The 24,289-nt window shown below is 42.7% G+C and overlaps 1 protein-coding gene and 1 non-coding gene across 9 annotated transcripts; both read left to right on the top strand.

Moving 5' to 3' along the window:
- Window positions 1–1,561: 1,561 nt before the first annotated feature.
- FAM122B (family with sequence similarity 122B) lies at window positions 1,562–22,543 on the top strand. 8 transcript variants are annotated; one of them, XM_029930215.1, is made up of 10 exons: window positions 1,562–1,790; window positions 3,977–4,055; window positions 7,919–7,972; window positions 8,312–8,355; window positions 8,438–8,492; window positions 8,764–8,865; window positions 9,190–9,275; window positions 10,201–10,262; window positions 12,404–12,500; window positions 20,750–22,543. In XM_029930215.1, the coding sequence occupies exons 1-10, from the start codon at window positions 1,693–1,695 to the stop codon at window positions 20,817–20,819; spliced, it is 747 nt and encodes a 248-aa protein (XP_029786075.1). In that variant the 5' UTR covers window positions 1,562–1,692; the 3' UTR covers window positions 20,820–22,543. The 8 variants fall into 8 exon arrangements, with proteins under 8 accessions (XP_029786075.1, XP_029786074.1, XP_029786071.1 ...); XM_029930214.1 differs by having other exon boundaries at window positions 10,198–10,262; XM_029930211.1 differs by lacking the exon at window positions 20,750–22,543 and adding an exon at window positions 19,721–20,743.
- On the top strand, window positions 15,466–15,603 carry LOC115284526. The gene has a single exon (XR_003905272.1). It is a non-coding gene; the product is annotated as a small nucleolar RNA U109 (small nucleolar RNA).
- Window positions 22,544–24,289: the final 1,746 nt, after the last annotated feature.

Below are 24,289 nucleotides of genomic sequence, written 5' to 3'. Positions count from 1 at the left end.
TCCTATATTTCTTTGTATGTATGATTAACACAATACAATGCTATCTTTATCTTAGGGTCATTCAAGTAGTGAGGATTACATGAGTTAATATTTCTAAAGCTCTTAGAATTGGACCTAGCACAGTAACAGCTATGGAGGTGTTTGTTAAATAAAATACATAATTCCAGGCCTCACACATGCCGAATGGCTATTGTTAGGGTCTCCATAAATCCTAGAAAGAAAAAAAAAATCCTGGTTCTGCTAATTGTTCTTCAGGACTTTTCTTAATATCGTTAAAGCTAAGAGTACTTGTAAAATGGAGATGAGTGCTTGCCACTCGCTATATGAACTTTCATCAGTTTTTTTTTCATTTCCCTTGCAACCAGCGGATGATCTGGAAAAGAAATCAGCCCCTCCAAAGACCAACAAAATCCAGGGATTTAAGAAACGAGCAGGGATCACAGAGGTCAGAGCAAACAAACTAGGAGCAAAAAAAGGTGGAAAGCGCAAGTTTCTATTTCCCTTGAATATTGGCCCAAACTCCTGAAAGCTGACGCTCCAGTGTCTCCAAACTATTGGTTCTTTTCAAAATCGGGCGCCAGGGTCCCCGGGCCAATGCCATGGAGGAAGGCACCGGGCCCCCAGGAAACGCTCCTCCCCTTTGGAGGAGGTTTGAGGGGCGGGGCCCCCACGCATGCTCCGTTCCCGCGGGCTCATTGGCGCGGCCGCCGGGCGCGTGCGCAGGACCCGATAGGTGCCCGGACGCGGAAGACTTGGCCCCGTGGAGGTTCCCGCTTCTGAAGCGTGGGAGGCGGAAGAGGCGGCAGGTTGTAGATTTTTGGTCTTGGCCCCAAGGAGTTCCCCCGGGCCATCAGAAGTCAAGAGAGGAAGAGGAGGGACCGCGGCGGCGGCTGAGGGACCGAACCCCCCACCTGTCCTCCAGGCGGGGAGGGGGGGTAGGGAGGGGAGAAGCACCCCTCACAGGGCTGAGGAGCCCCCGGGACCGGGTCCCCGAGCATGGGGGGCTGGCTCGGGTCCCCGAGCATGGGGAGCTGGAGCCTTGGAGGCCGCCCGGCCGGTCCCTGCCCGACTGTCAGCTTTAGGGTGGTGGTAGCGCTGCCGGGGCAGCTGCGGTGTCTGTAGCCCGGCCCCCTTGAGGTCGTCGGCCGAAAGATAGCAACATGAGTTTCGCCGCTGCCTAGTTTCCTCCCCGTCCTCTTCTCCCTCCGTCCGCCTCCTTCTCCTCCTTCCCCGTACTTCGTCTTTTCCTTTCCCTCTCTCGTCCTCCTCTTTTTCTTCCAACCTGCCCTTCTTCCCCTCCATCCTCCTCCTTTCCCCCATCTTCCTTTCCCCGATTCTGTCCTCCTTGTACTCTCTCTGCTTTCCCATTTTCCCATCTATCCCCTTTCCCTTCCTCTTGCTCTTTTCCCTGGATCTCTCTCTCTTCTCCATCTTCTTCCCTTTATTCTGCCACCGTCCACCACCACCTCCCTCTCACTACCCTCTCCCCTTCCTCCTCCTCGTCCTCCTCCTCCCCTTCCCCTGCTTTTCTCCGCCCCCGCCCCCGCCCCCGCCCCCAAGCCTCCGCCCCTTAGCCCCCGCCCCCAGCTGCCAGTCCCCAGCAGCTCAGTCCTGCAGTGAGAGCCTTGGGAGTCCATAGCTGAGCACCAGGGGCTGAGAACTGCCCGCTGTGCCTGCCTGCGAGAGTCCGTCATGGCTCAGGAGAAAATGGAGCTGGACTTTGAGATGGACACACCTGATGGGGGCGCCCTGAGGAGATCGAGCAGCGCACCCCTGATCCATGGGCTCAGGTGAGCCGGGTTGGGGACGGTGAAAGTCGGGGGTTCCTGGGCTCCTCGAGTCCCTGCAAGCAATCAAGCAATCTGCCTTCCTGAAAGTGAGAGTTGGAGCTCATTTGGATTCTCCAAACTGGGCGGGGGGGGGGCGGGGGGGGGCGGGAGGGGTACTTGTTTGCGTGACAGTGACTTGGGTCCCAAGGTGGAGTGAAAGTTGGACCCCAGACTCTGGGAAGTGTGGGGAAAATGACGCCCACTTTACCTGGGACTCCGTTGGCCCACGCTGAAAGGGACTACAAGAAGCTTCTGGCTCTTCTAACAGGTTGCTTGCCCTGCCTAATTTACACCACTGAATGTCAGACTGAAGCCCCTGGAACTGAACTTGCAACTTGATACCTGTCTCTCAGAGCTGCTATTTCTAAGCTCGGTTTAGGAACCCTGGCATTAACAGAGTATTTACCTTAATAAATCACAATTTATCTAATAACTTGTACTCAAGTGGCGTGTTCATGGCACATTAAGTGATTCAGATTTGTCATACTGTTTTCAGATCCTAAAGCTGCCTGGAATGCATTCCAGTGAATAAAAATAAAATAAAAGATGGGTGTCCCGTGGCTTAGATCAGTTAAAGAAAATGTTTTAGAAAACAATGGAAAGAATCAACCCTTCAATTTTAGTGGTAGGGTCTTGTCATGCGAATAAGTCACCAGAGGGTCTATTTTTAAGGTAGAATCTTGCGATAGGGAAGGTTAGGTTGGCAGACCTCCTGAGCCTATTATATTTCACTCTTCGAAGTAGACAATTCATCTTAGTAGAGAGCTAATTTGTGAGACCCTGTAGAAATGGAATGAGTCCAAAAAAAGGGGATGGGAGTAGAATTAGCCCAAATGATTAATCAAGCACAGTGAAGGCAAAGAAGTAGGTAATCCTTGTCTGTCAAACTGATTCCAATATCTGTATTTTGGGGGAAATGGATTTACTTGTTTTCTTTTACTAAATAGTGAAACCTTGGGGACGTTGGAGTAGCTCTCTGCTTTCATAATGCCGTCCTTGGTCCTACATTCATTTTTGATACTATAGGAATAAATTGGTCTTCGGGTTGTCTTTGTAAATCTGGTAAGCAAAAGCAGTTGCTAGGGGTCAGGGCGATCCCACGGACCTGCATGTAGACTATCGTAGAAATAACACCCTGTTTCTTTTGAATCAGGATCCAAGTAACTAAGTAACTAATTGCAACATAGCAGTGATGTGACAGAACAAGGAGTGAGGAGACTAGACCTCCCCAATTTTCTCCCTAATTGTGATCACGAGTGTCAGTTTTCTCGTTTAAAACTTAGGCGAGCTGGATTAGGTGATCTCAGTGGTCCCCTGGAGCCCAGTTCAGTTCAGCCCTGAAAATCCTTTTTGGCCCTCTTATTATGGGCATGGCACTCTGCTAGGCAGTGCAGGGAGATTGTACAGAGATGAACAAAAGACCTCTGCCCAGGAGTTTGAGACACACACACACTTTTCTTTAATAAAAGGTAAAGTGGGTATCTCAAGAAGAATCTCATTTCCCATTGTGCTCTCCAGACTCAGAGGTGGGGGTGATTGCGTTAGGGCTGTGGACTGCCCTGAAATGGGTGCTCAGGGAGAGGAAGGATTTTGACCCGTGATAGTGTGTGGGAGGGAGGACCTTGGGGAGGCAACATGGACAAAACCCCTGGTACATTTATTGAGCTGCACAGCGGGTTCAGTGGTAGAACCTATATAGGGCAGGAGTGGGAGAGGTGCTCTGTGGGCTCACACTGTAGACCGGGGCACCCTGGCCCTCTCACCAGCATGGCACACTCAGGAAGCAGTAATATGTTTGGGTCCGCCCCGGTAGGGTAAACAGATGAGGCTGCTCAGGTCTGGTGGGAACCGGTTTGGGGGGGTGTGCTCTGGCCAGAGGCAGCTGGAAGCAACCAGCCTGGAGCCCCGCCCCATATCTCTCCTAGCTGCCCCCCAACCACTGAGGCGATCAGTATCTGAGCGAACCTGTGAGCCACAGCAAGCCACTGCCCCTACCGAAGTGCAGAGGAGGCCGGTGAGGAGTTTATTCGTTGTACAGAGTGCAGGGCCATCGAACATCTCACTGTTGACTAGAGAGCGACGTTGTTAATACCATGGAAGGATATCTTAAACAAGAAGACATTAATCATTTTATTTTTATTTTTCAGTGATCTTTCACAGGTTTTCCAACCTTACACATTTAGAACTCGGAGGAATAGTACGACGATTATGAGCCATCAGACCATGGTAAGTATAGAAGTAAGTATTCTAAGTAGTATGGATTGGGGTAAATACTTCCAAATGTAGTTCATTCTTAAGATGATGGGCTATGTACCATCGTTGGCTAAAGGGAAAAAAAGATTTCTACCTATCTTGCTCATGCTGCGGGCCTGTCAGCTTTCAGTGCAAAAAGGAGATATGCTTCAGATTTTTTTCTTGGCTGCGGGACTTTGTGTTTTTAAAAATTGTCGGGTGTTTTTTGTCACTGCTTGCATCATGGTTATGAGGGGAGTCAGAATTAACTTCTAAATATAGCTGAGAAAATGGTCTCTGTTTGTCCCAGGAAGCACAAATTGTGTCGACATTAGCCGAGTGTATCTGACGCAGGACAATGCTATTTATCCGAAGTGAAATCTCCTTTAAAATGCTTGTGTTTATATTCTCGGTAGAGTTGCTAATTGTGACCATTCTAAATAGCCATCGCGGTCAGGGGTCACCCTATTAGTTGGTTGCATTGGGAGAAATTATGATGAGGTTTTTAATATAGTAGCTCTTCACATGTGGAGCCCACTTAGCCAGTAGCTACAGCGCTCCGGAAGACATCGAGATGGCAGCAAGCAGGCCTGTGAATGGCTGCGCTAGATTTCCAGTCTGTGCACAGAGGTTCAGCAGTTTATTTATAGGAGAGCCTCCCTGACCTCTGAATCATCTAAAATTTATGCACAATTACAATCTTCCAACTCAGTTGTGTGTGAGAAGCAGCAAATCAAAAGAGGTGCACTCCGGTTTAAGGTATACTACCAGCTGCTAGCAAGGGAGGAGAGGGGAAAACTGAAAGGCAGTTTTATGTATTTAACAATAAATAAATAAGGGCTAAGAGCCTGTTAGTAGCCCCGGAGGGTCTCACTGGCACTGAACTATTAGATGCCCTTAAGGATACCTGGGTCACTAACCGCTTCTTAAATTGTAGTAGTCCCCCTGCCTCTATGGTATTCTACGTGTTACCAAGTCCTTTTGCACTTTCAATTCTCATAGCAACCCCCTGTGAAGTAGGCAGGGCCAAAGATGTTTCTACCAGCTCAGAGAGGCAGCTGCTAAGACTCAGCTGATAGAAACGACTTGCTCAGAATCACACAATCGGTAAGTGGCAGAGCTGGGATTAGAATAGAGCGATCAGGGCCATTGTGCTTGGTAAAATCTGTTTAAGAAAGGAGAAAAAAAAACACTTTTAAGGAAGATTTCCAGCTCAAGCGGCTAGAATTAAAGGGGGAAATGTTAGCTGTCTGGAGGTTTGATTCACGTCACCTTCTTCCCGGAAGATACTGGAAAACAGAACGACTTAATTTCGCCGTGTAGATGAAAACAGCTTCTGCTTGTTACTCAGCTATGCTCCTGATATCAGCAGTATAGCAAAGAGGGGAAAATGAATTCACCTCTGTACACTTGACTTTGCTCTTTTCTAAGACTGTGCTAATTCTTATCAACTCTGTCTCGGCTCAGGCTCATCCCTCCCTCCTCCCTGACAAATGCGTTTTGCTCTGGCTGCGCTAAAATACCTGTTTCCCTGAAGGGGCCATGTTGGTTCACTGCTCTTTGCGGATCCTTACGTCATCCTTCCCTCCATCCCCTCTACCCTTTGAGCTTCCTGGTTTGGGAAGCCTTCTGGAGCACCTTTTGGGTACTCTGTCACCAACTGGACTACACCACATGTGTTCAATCACAGTGTCCTCTATAAATGTTAATACCCTTACCTGCGTCTCGGATTAACCTGCAAAAAGCAAGGTGTAAAATGACACAGAAAGGAGGGTGAGATAAATCCCTTCTGGGCATGTTGGGTTCAAGGCGCCTGCCACTTGCTCTGCACTGTCCTCCAAAGCAATATTGTAACGAAAAAACTTTTTGCGAGCTTCCTAGACCTTTCACTTTCAGCGGCTGACACTTCGCTGTGAAGGCAGATGGTCATCTTGTATAAACGCCAGCCTTCTTCTTCTTAAAATGTCTTTACCTTCACATGCGATGTTTTCTCCTAATGGTTCCTAGATTTTCTGAGTCTCTCGTCACTTTGCTCCGTCTGTTGTCCCTTCTCTAGCCCCCCCCTCCCTGACTTTTTTGCTCCTACCTTCTTCTCCTGACCCACACATCTAATATTTGGAACACAGACTTGTCTTTTTCCTTAGGTCTCTCTTTGTTTTCCCTTCACTCCTCTGAGCTTCTATAAAGTTTAATCTATGCCCAATTGCCTCTGACTCCTTGTTTCCTAATTTCTTCCCAGCTACTCAGCCAGTTTGTGATCTCACTGCTCCTGCCACCATGCTGTTAAAAAACTGTTCTTGCAGAAATCCCCAGTGCCTACCTGATGGCCAGCGCAGGGCCTCGTTTCTTCTCCTACTTGAGCTCTTCGCTTTACTTAACACCATTAACCAGCACCTCCATGGAGTGCTTGGCTTCTTTCTCAGCCAGTACATTATTCTTGTTTCTGGTACAAGACACAGCATTTCTCCTCCCTGTCCTCCTTTTGGGTCTTCCTTCCAGTTCTAAGTTGACAAGTTATATGTCATGTAGATGCAGCGTCGGAATTTCTGACTTTCTCTGTGGTCAGCTTTTTGCAATCTTTACTTTGGCTTTCCTGATAATTTTGCTGCCCCTGGGGTTTCTTTTGTTCTCTGACACGTCCACGTTCTCTTCCACTTTCCACCGTATCCCGTTAGTGTTTCCGGCCTTAGTGACTTGCCTAGTGGCCTACTGTTTTTCAAATGGTCTTATTAAGAGGTTACCGGTAAACATGTATTAGTTTTATAAGTGGGGCAGGGGGTAAAATCCTTTACGAAAGGATTTTATTTGTAAAGGTTCTCTATTTTCAGAGCTCAGGAGAGGAAAAAGTAAGAGACAAGGGTGGGTACTGAAGAGAGATCCTTTGCGGTCAAATCATAAGAAAACTGTCACCTGGATTAGCTTTTGCCTAAAAAATTTGGGAACAGTTTATCACCATTTTATACTACTCACTACATTAGGGTTTTTAGAAGTTTTAATAGGATAGGGCCTCTCAACAGGATTGCTGTCTTATTTACGGCATTACACATTTGTTTGCATTTCATTAGGGAGTAAATAGCAGTTGTTTACATTATGGCTCTTAGAACCCCCATGAGGTCTGTTGAGATGAATTCTACCTTTCGTTCTGTGATCAGATTGTGATTATTTTGAAGGAACATAATTTGGCCCCCAGATCATTGTGGCTTTCTGTTGTCAAAAAAAAATGAGGCTCTGAGGGAAAGGAACGGTTATTTGAAAAATACACATTGCCGTCCACATTGATTTTTTTCTTAACTACTAAGGTTTGTGGTATATATTCTACCACAGTGGTATATGTAGCAGTAGTGACCAAGTTTTTGAATTGATTTAGAGCACACAAGCAAAGTCTCCCTATTGTAGATTTAAAGTGTTTTCGATAAACACTAATCATAGACAAAATATTATAGTGGGCTGCTCTGCCGATCTTCCTCCATGGGTGCATTGGTGTTAAAAATGCCTAAAATTTTTTTCTTTTCCCTTCTTACCTAGTTCCTTATTTTAGATAAGTGGGGTAATGGATATTTCCAAGGCCTGGAATCTTTTTTTTTTTTACATTAATGTACACAGCTCTGCTTTCATTTGGGAAAAGTGTTAAAGTCGGTGCCTGTCTAGCGACAGATGGTGCTTTGAGGTTGGACACCTGGTACACTTTCCAAAGACTGAATGTCCTGCCTCCAGTGCATTAATGTTCAGGGATCTAAAGAGCTAGACCTCGGAGAAGAATATGGAATCTTATCTGAGAGGAGGATGGACACTGGTACTGACAGCCGACTGGTACTTTGTGATTCAGAAAGTAGTAAGTGTTTACTCTTCCTTTCCAGTTGCTGTCCTCACCTAATCGGGTTCCTAGTAGCAGACTGCATCAGATCAAAAGGGTAAATTTTACTTACTAGCTTCAGAGCTACACTTGTCTGAATTTTCCATTTGGATTCTATCTGCATTCTGAAGATGTAGATGTTACAAGTGAGTCCGGCTGCCAGCCCAGGTAGCCATAGGCAGATGCAAATTCTGAGTGTGCATGCAGGTGAAACACAGATGTGGCCTGGGTGACAATCTTAGCATGCGCTGCTATACTGTGATTATGTCAAAGAAGGTAGAAAAATCCTTATTTATTTATTTGTTTGGTAGAAAAGTCTTTTAAATTGTGCTTTGAAGTAGAGAACTGTGTGGATGTGGATAAACACTGTGTTTTCAGCACGTGCTTCTCTTTGTAGGAGGAAGGCATGGACATGATGAACCGAGAAACTGCTCATGAACGGTTAGTGCTGTATAAGGACAGGGCAGAGTCTTCTGTATATCTTGTTCCTGAGCACTGACCACCTCATTTTTATTTGTTTTAGGGAAGTGCAGACAGCAATGCAGATAAGCCAGTCCTGGGACGAGAGCCTGAGCCTGGTAACGTTCTCACATGTTTGCTTCTTTTTGATTTTCTGGAAACCTTTATGTTGTTCATTGGCCTCATTACTTTTTCTCAGAAACTTCTGTCTCCCCCATTTCCAAATTTGTATTCAGTTTCTGATCTCTGCTTTTCCACCAGGATATTAGATTGCAACAGTTTAGAGTCTGTACATTTCTGTTCTAACTGTGTAGTCGCGTTTGAGGAGTAAAGAAGAGCTGTGCTGGGCTGAATTGTGAATTACGAGGAAATAACACTTTATGTTTACAGAGTGATAGCGATTTTGAGAAGCCGGAGAAACTATACTCTCCTAAAAGGATTGACTTCACTCCGGTTTCTCCAGCACCGTCACCCACCAGAGGATTTGGAAAGGTAGGCTCGTTGACAAGGTGTTAACTCTCTTTCACGTGCTGAGCTGTTTACTGTAAAATACACACACACACACACACACATACAAATCGCCTCATTTTTAAAGAATCCAATGAGTGGAAGGAAAAGTAATGAAAGTCTCTGGTAGGAACTTGAAAAGAATGGTATGTCAGTATAGGTACCTGTTCTCACACGCGTTTCTGTGTATGTAAAACACACACAGAGAGACAGCTGCGCAGTTCTAAGGAGGTTATTTCTATTATTTTGAGAACCTTTTGAAAACCGGAGCACTGGAACTATTTTAAAATTAAATATGCTTTTTTCTAGCAATGTTTTTCGCCATCCTTACAAATGTTTGTGAGCAGCAGTGGGCTGCCACCAAGTCCCGTGCCTAGTCCCAGACGCTTTTCCAGGTAAGTCAGCCTGCGTTTCAAAAACGTGGTTGAAATGCTCCACGTTCAGTTTGTCTCTCCTGATGAACTTTTTCCCCAACATTTTCTTGTGGCAATTTTCAAACAGCAAAATTGGACACAGTGAACATCCTTTTATCTACCACCTATATTCTACCAGTAACATTTTACCAGAGATGCATTTTTTGAGCCTTAGTGCCAGAGAACAAATGCGTGTACAGTAATATATCCTTTGTATTAGGATGAGGAAAACAGTTTAAGATTGTATACCAGTCAAATCCAAATAGCTTTGTAATAAGGTTTATCTGTTTTTACAAAACTGTTGTGGACATTTTGTCTTATAGAATGATTTTTTGAAGTATTTTTTTAAATTTAAGTAATCTCTACACTCAACGTGAGGCTTGAACTCATGACCCTTGAGATCAAGACTTGCATGCTCGTTTGACTGAGCCAGCCAGGTGCCCCTAGATGATTTTTTAAAATAGCTTAAAGGGGCGCTTGGGTGGCTCAGTCAGTTGAACGTCCAGCTTCAGCTCAGATCATGATCTCATGGTTCGTGGGTTTGAGCCCCCTGTCGGGCTCTGTGCTAACAGCTAGCTCAGAGCCTGGAGCCTGCTTCGGATTCTGTGTCTCCCTCTCTCTCTCTGTCTCTCCTCTGCTCGTGCTGCCTCTCTCTGTCTCTCAAAAATAAATTAAAAAAAAACACATTAAAAAATTTTTTTAGAGCTTAAAATGCCGTGTTTCTTCAGATCACTGTATTCCAGGTCAGCTCATGTGTTGGCAGTTCAGTTACTCAACTTACAACACAGACATTTTCAATTTTTCTTATATGACTGTCAATTGTATTGATTTATTTGGTGGGCTATAATGTTTATCTTGCATCCTAGAAGTTTTTCACAGCATCCGGTTTGTTTGTTCTCTGAAGCAGGAGGAGTCAGAGTCCAGTCAAGTGCATTAGGCCCAGTGTTCTTGGCCCTCTTAAGAGAAAAGGTAAGCGTCCCACTTCTGATATGAAACCTGGTTGAGCTTGAATGACAAATTAGAATTTGTCTGAAATTAGCTCGAGGCATGACTCTTTTTTTTTTGAAGAAATAGGAAATATTCTTCCCAGTGTATGCATTACCGATTATGAAGTTTGTAAATTAGTTATTTAACACTACCTATATTTTTTGCACTTCACAACTGAATCTTATTCATATATTCATATTACCAATATATATTCCAAAAATTTTGCCTCTCGGTGGTCTGAATAGAAAACAGATGCAAGTTAATATGGTGCAGAAATACGTGCTTCTGTCAGAGTGAATAGGTCTGTCAGCATGCTGTAAACTCATGCATCTCCCCCCGAGAGACTGCCTCAAGTCGAGTCTGTAGGTTTGATAGGATGGGGGGGCTCTTAATTACCTTATTGCGAACCACAGAGTTCTGCATGAAAACAGTCTCACTCAGCGCTGGTTTTAGATGCCTCTGAGGGCCCCGGTGGAGTCCTTTTTCAAAAGGGAAAAAAAAAAAGGAAAATTAATGCAAATTTAGTTGTTATTTCTAGACCTATATCCATGTGATTGTAAGTGTTGGAAGTCATTTTACATGAGAGTTTTAGCAATAATTTTGAAAAAGCAACGCAGTAAGCGATTTCTTTGTGTAGATCACCTTTTGGGCCAGGAAAAAAGTCACTCTCCCAGTAGTAGGGAAACAGGTGCGTGCAGCATTAGGGGCAACTTTCCAGTGATGACGTCATGCACAGATTCCAAAAGTATGATATTTCAGATAACTTAAAGATGGTATGCTCTGGAAAATAGGTTTTGATATGGTGACAATGTTTGTAGTCAGTGAGTCAATTTTATTTTATAAACTAGGAGTCTTAATGCTGCAGGGAGTTGTTTACAATCATAAGAACCTTCTCAGGAGGTATTACGTGACACTAACACCTGGAAACAAAAGCTATTCTTACTATCGTTAGTTTTTTTTATTTTTAAATTAAAAAATTTTAAATATCTTGCAAGAAATTTTTGGAATTAGTACGGTTCAGTTTGAAAGCTATTCCAAAATATACCAGCAGATGGAGGGGTTCTTTGCTAAAAAGGGCTAAAGTTTTTTGCTAACAAGGTGTTGAAAGTCCAGCAGTAGGTTTTAAAAGCTTTGTATTAAAGCATGGAAAAAGCAAATAAAAATATAACCTTTCCTGAGTTTCAGTTCTTGGAATAGTTCCAGAAGAGAGAGAATACGAATTAATTGATAATACGAAAAAAAAAATGAATGTTGCATTTGTTCTTGCTTGAGCTTTCTCCATTGTAAGAATCTCACACAGCTGTAAGTTCACAGTTACTAAGTTTCTACTGGAGTACAGTTAGGCCCAGGAATTGACTTTTGTTCAATCTTCCATTTTAAAGCTCAGATAAGGAGCCTCAAAACTAAGGTTTTAAATCATGGCTTATTTGGAAAGAGGCTTTTTCTGTCCAACCGAGGGTGATTAGTCTTTTGCACTCCTGGTAGCAAAATGTTATTATGCATGGTTTTTCTGCTACCTTATAGATGTTCTGAGAAAATCTGTAAGATTAGGATATGCGGTACAACACCAGTTTTGTGAATTGACTAGTAATCGCTTTCAATGACAGATGGGCATTCAGAATTCTTTTTTTTAATCTTCATTTTACTAAAGTAGTCTAACGCAAGTTTAACACTTGCTTTATAACACAGAGTTTATTACGCTACATATGTTTTAATCCATTTGACTTCGACTCAGGAAATGTGCCACTATTCAAACAATATAAAATCAATAAGCTTTCCTAATTCTCTAGGATAAATCATTATTCACTATGAGCTTCAGCTATTTGGGGATTCTTATTTCTGCCATGGTAAACCTTGATTCATTTTGCCTGATGCAGTCAGCGTCCTGCTCTTCTATTAAAGAACATGACTCTATCCATAGCATGCTAAATAAGGACTTTTTTTTTTAGGGCTGCTTACTTTTTGGTTGAGGGTCTATGGAAGACTATTTCTTCCACCTTAAAGTGGAAGTAATGGCTTGAAGAAGTATTCTGAGCTTTGGTTAAGCAGAGTACATCCCATTTTAGCACCATGGCCGTATCTGTAAGATTGTTTCTCGGTAGCATCATCTCTTTCCGTTTTAGGTGAAATGGAGACAGAAAGCCAGCCCAAGAGGCTCTTCCAAGGCACTACCAATATGCTGTCCACGGAGGCCGCACAACTGTCTGATCTCAGCTCATGGTAAAAAATGAAATAAAATCAAAAGGATGTTAGGGTCTGATCTATTTAAAAAGAGCCACATCAAAAGTATATTGGGACCATTTGGGACCATTTGATAGAATATTTGACTTTTTACTCATGCTCTGTGGAAGAGAAATCTCCATGGAGATAATGGCAGGGGGAACAATCCAGATCATTTGAAAGTCGTTGAGTACTTTTCTGGAATTGTGTGTTTCTTTTTGGCACCTTCACCTTCATTTCCTAGCTCCTGTCAGGTCAGCCTCTCTCAGTAGGTGCTAATGGGGTGGGAGGTGGCAACAGCTGGCTGGTGTGACAAAGTGTTCCCGGGGCGCTGTGGATGGTGCACATTGATCGTAGCTGTTCTGCCTGCATTTTGTAGGATCTTCTTTTAGCCGAGCAGAGAACACCAGCAGCCTCTTGTTATAAAAGGCTATAAAATCTTCTGGAAAATTTGGGGGGCTGTTCTGTCCTAATCCTCTCAAAGGTTTTGTTTTTATACCGACACTTACCCCTATGGTCTGTTCACATAATATATTTTTTAGTCTTTACTCATCCAAGTTTAGGTATCTAACTGAAGGCCCATCAGTGTTTTTGTACAAAAAGCAACTTCTTTTCATCTACCTGAAATTGAGTACTTGGATGCTGATGTACGTAGTGGGAGGAAGGGGAAGGGATGGGGGCAGTGGCCCAGGTGTTGAAATCTTGTAGTGTGCATTTGTAATCCACTCACTGAGCACCTGTGTTCCAGACACAGTCTAGACTTTCTGTTTGGCACTTTCTGTCTCCTGAGTTTTATAGCCAAGGGTCTTTTTTAAGAGCGCAACAGTGCATTCACTTTAAAAATAGAAGGATGGAAATATATAATTTAAAAAGGGAGGGGTGGGCGCATGGGTGGCTCAGTTGGTTAAGCGTCCGATTCCTGATTTTGGCTCAGGTCATGATTTCATGGTTCGTGAGTTCGAGCCTCATATCAGGCTCTGTGCTGACAGCAGGGACCTTGCTTGGGATTTTCTTTTTCTGTCCCTCACTCACTTGTGTGTGCATTTTCTTTCTCTCTCTCTCTCAAAAATAAAATAAACATTTACAAAAAAGAACAGAACGGTGGTGCCCTCTAAATGGAAGACTTGTGCAAGCTGCTTCTAAAGTATAAGAATTAGTGATTCTTTCCAAATCAGATATTTTGTTATTTTGTGTAAGATAACCTGTACTTCTAGGTGACCAAGAAGTCACAGATTATTCTAGTTTATTAGACTCGTTGATCAGTGCTGTTGTAACATTGGAACAGATGTCTTTTAGATTGTTCTAGCTATTTTCAGCCCCACTGTCTTGCTTCTCTCTCCAATGTATCTGCCCTTGATGGCTCAGTGTGCTAATTTCGGTATAGAGTGCCTTTCCAGGTATGTAGATGATTGCAAAGAGAAAACTTCTAAAGCTTGTCAACAGGACTAGCGAATGGAACTCTATACTTAGTGGAAACTGCCTATCACTTTTATGGTAAAGTGGGTTTTAATATAGGCACATGACATTCTAAATAGCTTTGCTTACCCAGTTACTAACCAGGCAACCAAGTTAGGTGAAAGACCGGAAAGCTTTTTGCCAAGCTGAAAGCATACAGGGTGCATGCAGTGGAGGTTGTTTAACTGTGCAAGATGCCATAAATCAGGTTCACACCAATGAGTAAGAAAGGAAAGAGAGGGTATTTGCCAGCGGTCCCCACCCCTCATTCAGACGTCTATTCCTCTGAGCGGCAAAACCTTAGTTGTCAACGATGGTGGCTGCCGTGAAGATCCTTTTTCTGTTGCCACTATGTCCATTTTCCTTTGACCTGTGACTAGCTGTGAGGGCCCTGGAGACATTGACATTGGTATTCAGGGGCGCTTTTGAGCTGTAAAGACAAAGTGTTGCCTCACACTGGAGAGGTTTGTTTTATTCACATGAGGCCAGTCATAGAGCAGTAAGCAGCCAACATGTGGCTCAAGTAATATGTTCAAAAGAAATTTATTACTCAAAATTCACAAAACTAAGTGTGAAAGATATGTACGTAGTTAAACTTTAAACGATGTTTTTAGTAAGTCTGGAGCATCTGGACTTCCGAGATTATTAAAGCTTAAAATGGCACTGACTTTTGGGGCACCTCGTGTACTAATATTGCTGACATTTATGCCAGCAACGAAGAGATTTTAAACATGTTATTCGTGATCTGTAAAAATTAGATCCTGCCCTTGCAGAAGCTGTTTTTCCTATCTCTGTAATGCCGTTTCATTGATCACACATCCGTATTCTTAGAAACGGGGACAGGGACAGAGACTAACTGCGTTCTGCTTGCTGTTGCCAAGGGTAACAATCTACGTGATCACCGAGGAAACCATTCTTACACATTTTAGGGAGCAGAAAAGGTACCACCACATCATGAGTAGATGTTGTCTCATCATTTAAACTGTTGTAATTTGTTCTCTGCCCCACCCCCATAAAGAACAGATGGGTTTTTAAACTTTAAACTTTTATTATTTTTTAAAAATATAATTTATTGTCAAATTGACTAACATTCAGCGTGTGGAGTGTGCTGCTCTTCTTGGTTTGGGGGATAGATTCCCGTGATTCATCGCTTACATACAACAACCCAGTGCTCATCCCAACAAGTGCCCTCCTCCACGTAAATTAAACTATATGTGTTAGATAACAGTCTTTAAAATCTGATGTCTGAAGTGTAAATTAAGTGTGAAGTTGAGTATGGACCCGTTTGGGGTTTGTGTCCAGTGTGTTAACTGCCGTGCAAAGGAATAGTAGGCCTTTTCTTCGTATCATATTTCTTACTAGATGAAAATTCTGAAATCTTTGCCAACCAAATCTGGGGAGTATTGTCAACCACAAGGCAGGAATGCTGTCACTCTGCATTTAGTCCTTCTGAACATCAAGGATTTGCTCATAGCTTGGAAGTACTGCTTTTCATGTGCTTTGATTCTCATTGTGTGCTGGAATCTCTAGTTCTGCTCCTCGTTCTTTCGGGAACAAGATTGTCTGTGGCATGTTATATAAAATAAAGGAGTTTAGAGAGCCACCAGTCATATAGTGAAGATTAAGTGGTATTCTTTCTTGTACAGAAAAGGACAAGCTCTCCCGTGAAATCTTTCTCCGCTGCATCAGCGTTACTGTGATTGCTAATTTAGCCTTTATAGTTTTATTTTAACATTTTTCATTAGATTTCCCTTAGTGATTTTAACATTATTTTTAATGGTATATGTGTCACGGCAAGAAAATTTAATCATGAATAGGTGATATGTGCAAAGAATAAGACTTCACGGTGATTTATTTTATTATAGAACTGTATTTACCTTGAACATGTTTACGTGAGCAGCTAAGACATCTGTGCTGATAACTTTAAAGCTCCTGTCCTCAAGGGGACTGTGGAAATGATAACATTTAAATGTGTGATCTTAACAACTTAGAAGTTATGCGGAAAGATGCGGAAAGATACCGCTGGGTCTTCCTCAGGTAAGATAGTAGAGAGCGAGTGCGTGCCCTGTGGACCAGCTTAACCTACACCGTGGGGTCGTCTCAGCTTGCACCGGGCTCTGTGCTGGGGTTGCCGGAGCTGTGACAGATGCGCAGTGCATCTTCCTGCCTGCCAAATCTCCTGCGGTACAACCCAGCTTATTGGCTGCATAAGGCACCAAGCGGCTCGCCCAGATGGATAATAGCGTGAGACACGCTGGACATCCTGATTTTGTTGTTTGTTTATTATTTGAATGTTTTAATGATTTTCTTTCACCCTTATTTTTTCAGGCAGAGGGCACTACCATAATAGCCACGAGTCTTTTTGTGTGATTTAGGTATGGCATCTATATGTATACTCAGTGGCTGGAATGAATTAGAATTCATTCACTTTTTTCTTATGTTTATTTTTGAGAGAGACGGAGCATGAGCAAGGGAGGGGCAGAGAGAGAGGGAGGCACAGAATCAGATGCAGGCTCCAGCTGTCAGCACAGAGCCCAATGCGGGGCTCAAACCCACGAACTGTGAGATTATGATCTGAGCCGAAGTCAGATGTTCAACTGACTGAGCCACACAGGCACCCATGGTTCACCTTTGATTTGCGTACTCCTATGTCCAGTTTGAACTGTCTAGGTCCTTTGCTTTCCTTGCATTGTCTGGCTGTCAGCCATTCGTCTAAGGCTCATTGACACCTCCCTCAGAGCTTAAGCTAGGAAGGGAAAAAGATAAACTCAAATTGGACCATACTTTGTTGCTTTTCGAAGGTCTGCTAGAAGGTTTAATAGTGAACACTGTGAAAGTCACTTTTGTTCAGTGACCTCTCTATGAATAAAAAAAAAATCACGCAAGTCTTGCTTTACACAGATTAAGTGTGGGTAGTTGGTGACCTGTAGTCCGTGCCTCCACGACCGCGTGTAGCAGTGCCAGATTTATTAGATAGAACTGACTTTAGCTTGGTGAGAATATCCGGAGGAAATTCTACTGGACACTAGATGTAAGTATGCTATTATTGCTGTAAATGAACAAAAGTTTAGGTATGTTCGTGTTTAAGAATAAGAAGAAATTCCTGAAAAGGAATAAACAAAATGAAAAATTCAGATTTGTATCCTCTTTCTCTTGGTAACTTCTTGGTAACTTCCCTGTTAGCTTATTTCTCGTCGGGTAATCAGCTGTGTTAGACGCGAGCTCTCTCTGCATGAGGCATGTTCTGTGTTGTTGAGTGAATGCAGGACTCACCTGAGCAAGCAGGTCTTATTACGAATGGAATCTTTTAACCCAGGGCTCCCCATAAGTCTGGTGGCTGGAAGAAGAAAGTCTTTATTTATATTCAGATTATCTGCTTGGTGGCCAAATTTTAATCTAAGCCTGTTTTTTCCTGCCAAGTAGCACAGAGCGTGTCCTTCGGCTGCCCGGCCAATATGTGCTTTAGGAAAGTAAATTCATTTTAATATTAGTCTAGGCAAAATGCTGCAGGAGGAAAAATCACATATGTTCCAAAGGCAAATATAAAGGTCTTTTGATTTTCCAGTGTCTTAGATTATCTGTGTAACTTTCTTTCAGTACTTTGAATAATTCATATTTTAGAACTATTTTACCATTGGGTTTAAAAAATATCAGAGCCAGCTAAATTTTCCGAACTTCTTACTTAAAAGTGGTATTATTAATGATGCATTTCACAGCAGTGAGCATAGACGGGGAATACTGTGGACTATACTGTTTCCATTTTTAGTTTTACTTTTCCAAAGCTTATTTGTATTCTGTCTCCACCTAAAAACAATCCACAGGCAATAGAAAGAAGTGACATTTTGAAGAAAAATAGAAGAGAAGTTGGGGGGGAGTGTTACAGGTCATTGAGGTTGGGGAGGTATAGGGCCCAGAAAGTTCCAAATGTCCCATGGGTTGCTTAACACTGGAACTACATTCACTTGGAAATTCATAAAACTGATATTAAATACTCTTTACAAATTTTTTCAATGTTTATTTATTTTTGAGAGAGACAGAGACAGAGACAGACAGTGTAAGCAGGCGAGGGCCAGAGAAGGAGGGAGACAGAATTTGAAGCAGGCTCCAGGCTCTAAGCTGTCAGCACAGAGCCTGACATGGGGCTTGAACTCGCAAACTGCGAGCGAGGTCATGACCTGAGCCTTAGTTGGTCGCTTAACCGCCTAAGCCACCCAGGCACCCCAATATTAAATGCTTTTAATATTGAACCTCAGGGCACATTAGACCAGGGTGGGCTTTTGTAAAAGAGCTAGCACTCAGACTTTATTTAGAATCCATATTTCCTGATCATTATTCTTCTCCAATTCTATGCTTGCTTCCCTTTTCAAAATTAAAAAGTGTGTCTGTGTAAATCCTAAAACTGCCTGACTACCTCTCCAGCTTTGTCTCTCATTGTGTTCTTACTCTCTGTACTTAACAGCCACACTAGCCTGCTTGTGGCTCCTAAAAGTCCCCTTGCTTGCTCCCAAACCATACCTGGTTAATGCCTATTCATCTTCCAGATGACAGCTCAAGTATCACTTTTGGGGAACGTGTTCCTCCAAATTAGATCAGGCTACCCATGTTATGTACCTGCAGAGCCCTTTGTATCTTGCTTTTATTGCTTTGATCACAAATTATATATAAGCATGGTTACTTAAGTGTTTCCTATAAGCTCAGACCATGTCTGTCTTAGACACCACTGTATTTCGAATATGTAGCATACCTGCACTTGGTAGGTACTCAATCAAAGAATAAATGAATGTGAGTGAATTCAGGCCAGATCTAGAGCATAGAACTTCTGTGTTGGATCAGTGGGAATCGGAGCCAGAAAGGCAGCCTGGTGCACAGCCCTGAAAGCTCTTACTTGTGAACACTGAAGTATGAAGCCAGGTTTGTGAAGCAGGCCAGAGGGATGATTGGCAGCCATGAGCGCCTGGGCTGGATCGTAGAGCCTCTGATGGCCACATCAGGAGTTTTGGTGTGAGGGTCGGAGCAGAGGCTAGTTGTCAGAATCAGAGAGGCAAGTGGAGGGTGACGGTATTGGGTCTGTGGCTCTAGAGCATTCCTTTTAGCCTGACTGGCTAGTAATTGAAGGAGGCTTGTAGAGATAGCGGGGACACCTTTGGGTTTGAAAGCAAGAGGAAAGGAAACTTTGGAAGAAATTGACAAAATGAGAAGAGAAGAGACGAAAAACGGAGGGGGAGATTAAGGGAAACGTGTTTGAATTGAAGGCATCTCGGGAATGGGGAAGCAGTCACCTCTCGAGTGGCTGAATACGTGTTGGTCTGCAGTCGAGGGACCATGAAGCAGTGTACTTGCTAGAATACTTCAGACACTCCCGGGTACCTCAGCAAGTAACCAGTGCTCTTACTCTAAGGCTGATGGGAAGGGAAGGAGATAAATCTAAGGATAGCAATCTTTTGAGCTAAAGGTAAGGGAACCCCCTCACAAAAATCATGACCTGCCAAGGGGAATGCCGACTGTATGTTGGACATTCTGGTGCCTCCAAGACAGCACTAAAGCGATCTAGAATGTTGAATGCCTTACTTCGGATTTCTGTGACTTTGTTTTTGCAGGTATCTGAACATAGTACATTACATAGTTCATTGCTGTTTTTTATGCTTTTTATTATTTACAAATGCTCTTACTGATTCGTGAGTTCTTGGAACTATGTCGTTGCATGTTATGTTTACCTTTACCCTGATAGATGCATCTGCTTATAATTCTTTTTGCTTTGTCCTCAGTTCAGCCATTTTGGATGGCAGTAGTAGCGGCAGTGGCTTGTCCTCAGACTCGCTGGCTAAAGGCAGCGCAACCGCAGAGCCTCCAGTAGCATGCGCCAATCCATGCTCCTCGTTCATCTTGATGGATGATCTCTCACCCAAGTGACTTACCCATTTCTGATTCAGTGTTATAACTGCTGTTTCCCACACAAAACATTCAGTGGGGAACGCAGAGAACTTTGATCCGTAATGAGGATTAAAGTGTGACAGACCTTATGGAAACTAATTTGACAATAAACTACTTAAAAAAAAAGAAAGAAAGAAAGTGTCACAGACTTAAACCATTTCGATGCCGTTCTTTTTTGGCATCTCTCTCCTCTAAAGTTCAGTTTTACGAGTGTAGTGACCTGACTCTTGTCTCTTTTCGTTGATCTCATTGTGGATCCAGTGACTAAATCTGAAATACTCATTTTTGATTGCCTAGAGCATATACATCTATATCTATATCTATATCTATATATTTTCTCCTCCGTGCCTCAGAGAGCACCTAATTTTAGAGTCTATATGTTGAATAAAGGAAAGCACTGATGTGTATTTTCAACGCTGGTTCTTTTTCCCAGCAGTGACATGACAGCTAAAGATGATCAGAAATTCTCTTGCTTGAGAGATTTTTTTTTTTTGTTCTCTGTTGACTACATAGTTTCAGACCTTTTTATTTCACGATAATAGATGGATCGCTTTCAGCTATATTCAATTTTTTTTCCGCATCAGCTTAAAGTATATTATTTTGTTTCTTTCCTGTTTGGGCTGCTTCCTTGCCATTTCTCACCGAGTGGAAGAAACACGTAGTTGCTTTCATTACCATCCATATTGCTTTGCTGGTGGAGTGTAGGCCGTGAGGATTGATTTTACTGCTGAGAATGTAAACGGACTGAGGGGGAAGCCTGGATTAGTCCCCAGGGGGTCTCATGCCTTGGCTACCGCAGTTGATGTTTGTCTCCCCAAATCTGTTGCCCGAAGGAATATATAAAATATTGTTAATGTTTCTAGGTGGTGTTATCAAGGAGAAGAAATTCCTGCCTTGACCAGATGTGTGGAGCATCTACAAATGAATGAATGATGTTCTTTACACACAAAGCACTGTGTAGAAAAGCGTACAAGGAACTTGACTGCTTGTCTCGGGGGTATCATGAGGCCTGGGGGGGCCTTGTGGTGCAGTGTCGTGCTGTAAAGGTGTGTGTCAGAAGGTAGGCTAGCAAAGGGGGCTTCGTGTGTCTGAGCGCCACATACTGGTTTGATTGCTGCTTTTTTCTGATTCCTTTTGTGTCGTTGGATCTGTTTGCTTTGTCGTGTGGTGAGTGCTGCCGCCCGTTGTGTTCCGGTTCTCCTGCCGCCAGAGTCCGAATCCAGTTCTCGTTTCTGCTGCCCTCTAGTGAGGGCAGCTGCAGATCTCCGAGGAAGCTTTTAGGAGCTGGAAAAGTCCATGTTCCTGTGCATTCTGCTTTGAAGAAGCCGTTGAGCTGTGAACAGTGTTCATGGTAGTAAGTCTGAGGTACCATAAGTTATTTAATTTTTAAAAGAGGAAAATCCTGATAGAGCTATTTAAAAAAAAAAAAAACCTGAGTGTAATCTATCGTGTTATTTATTACTTAAAACTGTTAAAGTGTCTGTTGTGATACATTTTTTAATGTTCAGAAATCGTGGTTGGATTGTCTGTGTTTAATATGCAGATTTGCCCGCTAGGATCATAATATTCCACTTTTTAAATGAATGTAGAAATGGAAACTGCCTTTGTGTCCTTTGAAGGCAAAGATTCTTGAATTCTAAGGGCAGGTGCTGCGCTCTGAGGGGACTCACAGAGTAGTGATAGTGTAGGACTCAAAGGGAAGTCTATCCTCTTAGAATTGTAAGAGAGCATCGCTTAGCTCGTGGTAAGCTGTTCCGTTACAGTATCAGATGTGGTGTTTCTTTTAAACTGTAATAACCACCACGATGGCCATAAATGGCTTTATTTCTCATATTGCTCTCACCTGTGCGACGTCCACAATCTCTCAGTCCTCACGTACATGTACATATTATGAAGCTTGTTCCCTGGTGTGCCATTTGAAAGAGCAATTACCTCAGTTCCGTGTTTATTCCACTCAAGAAAGAACCATGCTAGGATGTTTCTGCCTATATAATACCGAGAGATGGTTTTCTCTTACAGGATATTCATCCAGCTTTGCTCTACTGTCTTCTTTGCCTTAAAGGGATACTCTTGGCCGTAGGTTTGGGGCTCTAATTTAGGACTCTCAAGAAACAACCTTTGGAATGTGATGATCTTTACTTTTCTTTTTGAAATCCAGTGATGGGTTAGAGTTGGGACAGGAAAGTGAAGTTGTTCCAATACTCTGACAACCAGGAGACCAGATGGTTCACTTTATTGTTTAAACCAAGGTTCGTTTTTATTGTTTAAATTGACTGGAAAGTTAAGTTTAAGCAGGGATTGTTTTGGAATAAATAAAAGACAGATGCTGACCTTCAGACGAGCTTTGTTGACAGTACCCCTTTATTTTTATATAAAGTCTAATATTTGAAAAGTGGTCATTGTTATAAAACAAAATTCTCTCTTCCTATTCTAATATATCCTGTTTCAGGCTTCTATGTGAAAACAAGTCCAAGAGATGCTACGATACGAAAATCCTATAAACACTCTTTTTGCTTGACTAACTTATATAAACCCTGTGTTTCATGATAACCGCTTTTTGGAATAACTTATAGAAAATTTTGTGAAATGCTGACCTTGTGTATATCTTAGAATGCAAATTTAATAAAGTGTGTACACATGCATAAAATTCTGTAAAAGTTTTTACAGTCTCTTTTGTTCTTAATTATTTTCTGCCTCTGTATCCCAGTGTCCCATTTTCTCTGTCTCATTGCAGTCACGTTTGGGATGAAATGATATCGGGAACACGGAAGAATAGCTGCATTGAACTTGGGGCTGTTTCCCAAAACAAAAAGGAAACGTCTCCACATAATCTGTCACACTTCCACGAGCATTTTGTCGAATGGGGCAGTTTAGACAGTTTTGGCCAAGGCCACACTTATTTCTTAACTTATTTTTAATTTTTCTCTTGCTAGTTTTTTTTACATATTCGTAACACTAAATTGTTTTGGGACAACATGGGTAGGTAGACAGGGGAAAAATAAAAGCCTTTTATGCATGACTCAGGTTATAAACACGCCCATTTTCTTTTTAGTATCTTAAAAATGTGAACTATTATCATTCGTACTTACAGAAGAGTGGCGACAGTAGCACAAAGAATTTCTGCACACCCTCCCCCCAGGTTCCCTAGTTAACATTTAGCCACGTTTGCGTTATAATTTTCTCTCCCACCCTCTCTCCTGTATGTGTGAATACTTCATACTTAAGAATTCACATGTTTTTTCTAAACCATCTAAAAACTTCCAGAAATGATAGCCCCTTCCCCTTACATGCTCCACTGTACATTTCCCAAAGACTAGGACCTTCTGCGTAAACACATTACAACTATCAAAATCAGGAAGTTACCTTTCACACAAAACTACCACCCAGTCTGTAGACTCCATTCAAAGGTTGCCTAGGGTCCCAATCATGTTCTTTTGGCAAAAAGGAAATAAGTCTTCTGACCCAGTATTCCATCCAGGATTGTGTGTTACACTTTGATGTGATGTGTCTTTGATCTCCCCCAGTCTGAAGTCCCCAGTCTTTTTTGCGGTTTCCATGCTTTTGAAAAGAACAGGCCAATTTTGAAAAATATCCCTCAATTTAGGTTTGATTGCTGTTTCCTAGGTATTAAATGCATTATCCCTGTGTTATTGCAGGAGGCACAGGATGTCACTGTCCTATTACTGGTGATGGGAACCTGGATCCTTCCGCTCAGCGGGTACCTGCCAGCTTTCTTTTGTGCAGTTTACGGTTTCCCTTCGAAATTAGTAAAATATTTTGTGTGGAGATCATTTGAGAGGATATAAATACCCGTTTCCTCAGCTTTCACTTGTTTTAGTATCCATTGATCTTTTATGCCTGATGCCATTATGATGGCCAACTAACGATGACTCTCATTCTGTCATTCTTTCTGTGTTGATTCGTTGGCAGTGTACTGTAAAAAAGACATTTCCCTTCACCCTTTATTTGCATCACTGTGGGGACTCATGGACTCCTATTTTAATCCATGGGCTTTAAATCATTCTCATCATTTTGACATTCACATCTCTGATTTGGACAGTAGAGAGAGCCCCTCCAGGCGGGCTTCTGTGTCCTTTTGACCAGTCTCTGGTTTTTGGATCCACGTTTCACTATCTGGCCTAAGACGTCCCAATTCATACTTCCGCGCCCCAGACCTGGGAGGCCCAATTCCTTTACCATTTCAAAACCAAGGCATAGGCACTATGTATAATCATTGCTACTAGGGCATCATGGTCTAAAGGCCTTAGCATAGAGAAAATATATGTAAATGTGTGTGCATGCGCGTATATGTATCTGTCTCAAAAATCATGAGTTCAAACTGGTACCTCCGATTCCAGTTAAACACCCACAGGGTTCCTTCCAGTGTCCGCCCTATCCGGATT

This window comes from Suricata suricatta, chromosome X (genome assembly GCF_006229205.1).
Source record: "Suricata suricatta isolate VVHF042 chromosome X, meerkat_22Aug2017_6uvM2_HiC, whole genome shotgun sequence".
In the NCBI taxonomy this organism is placed as follows: Eukaryota; Metazoa; Chordata; class Mammalia; order Carnivora; family Herpestidae; genus Suricata; species Suricata suricatta.
The sequence above is the reverse complement of the archived record's forward strand: the minus strand, read 5'-3'. Positions and strand labels throughout refer to the sequence as shown.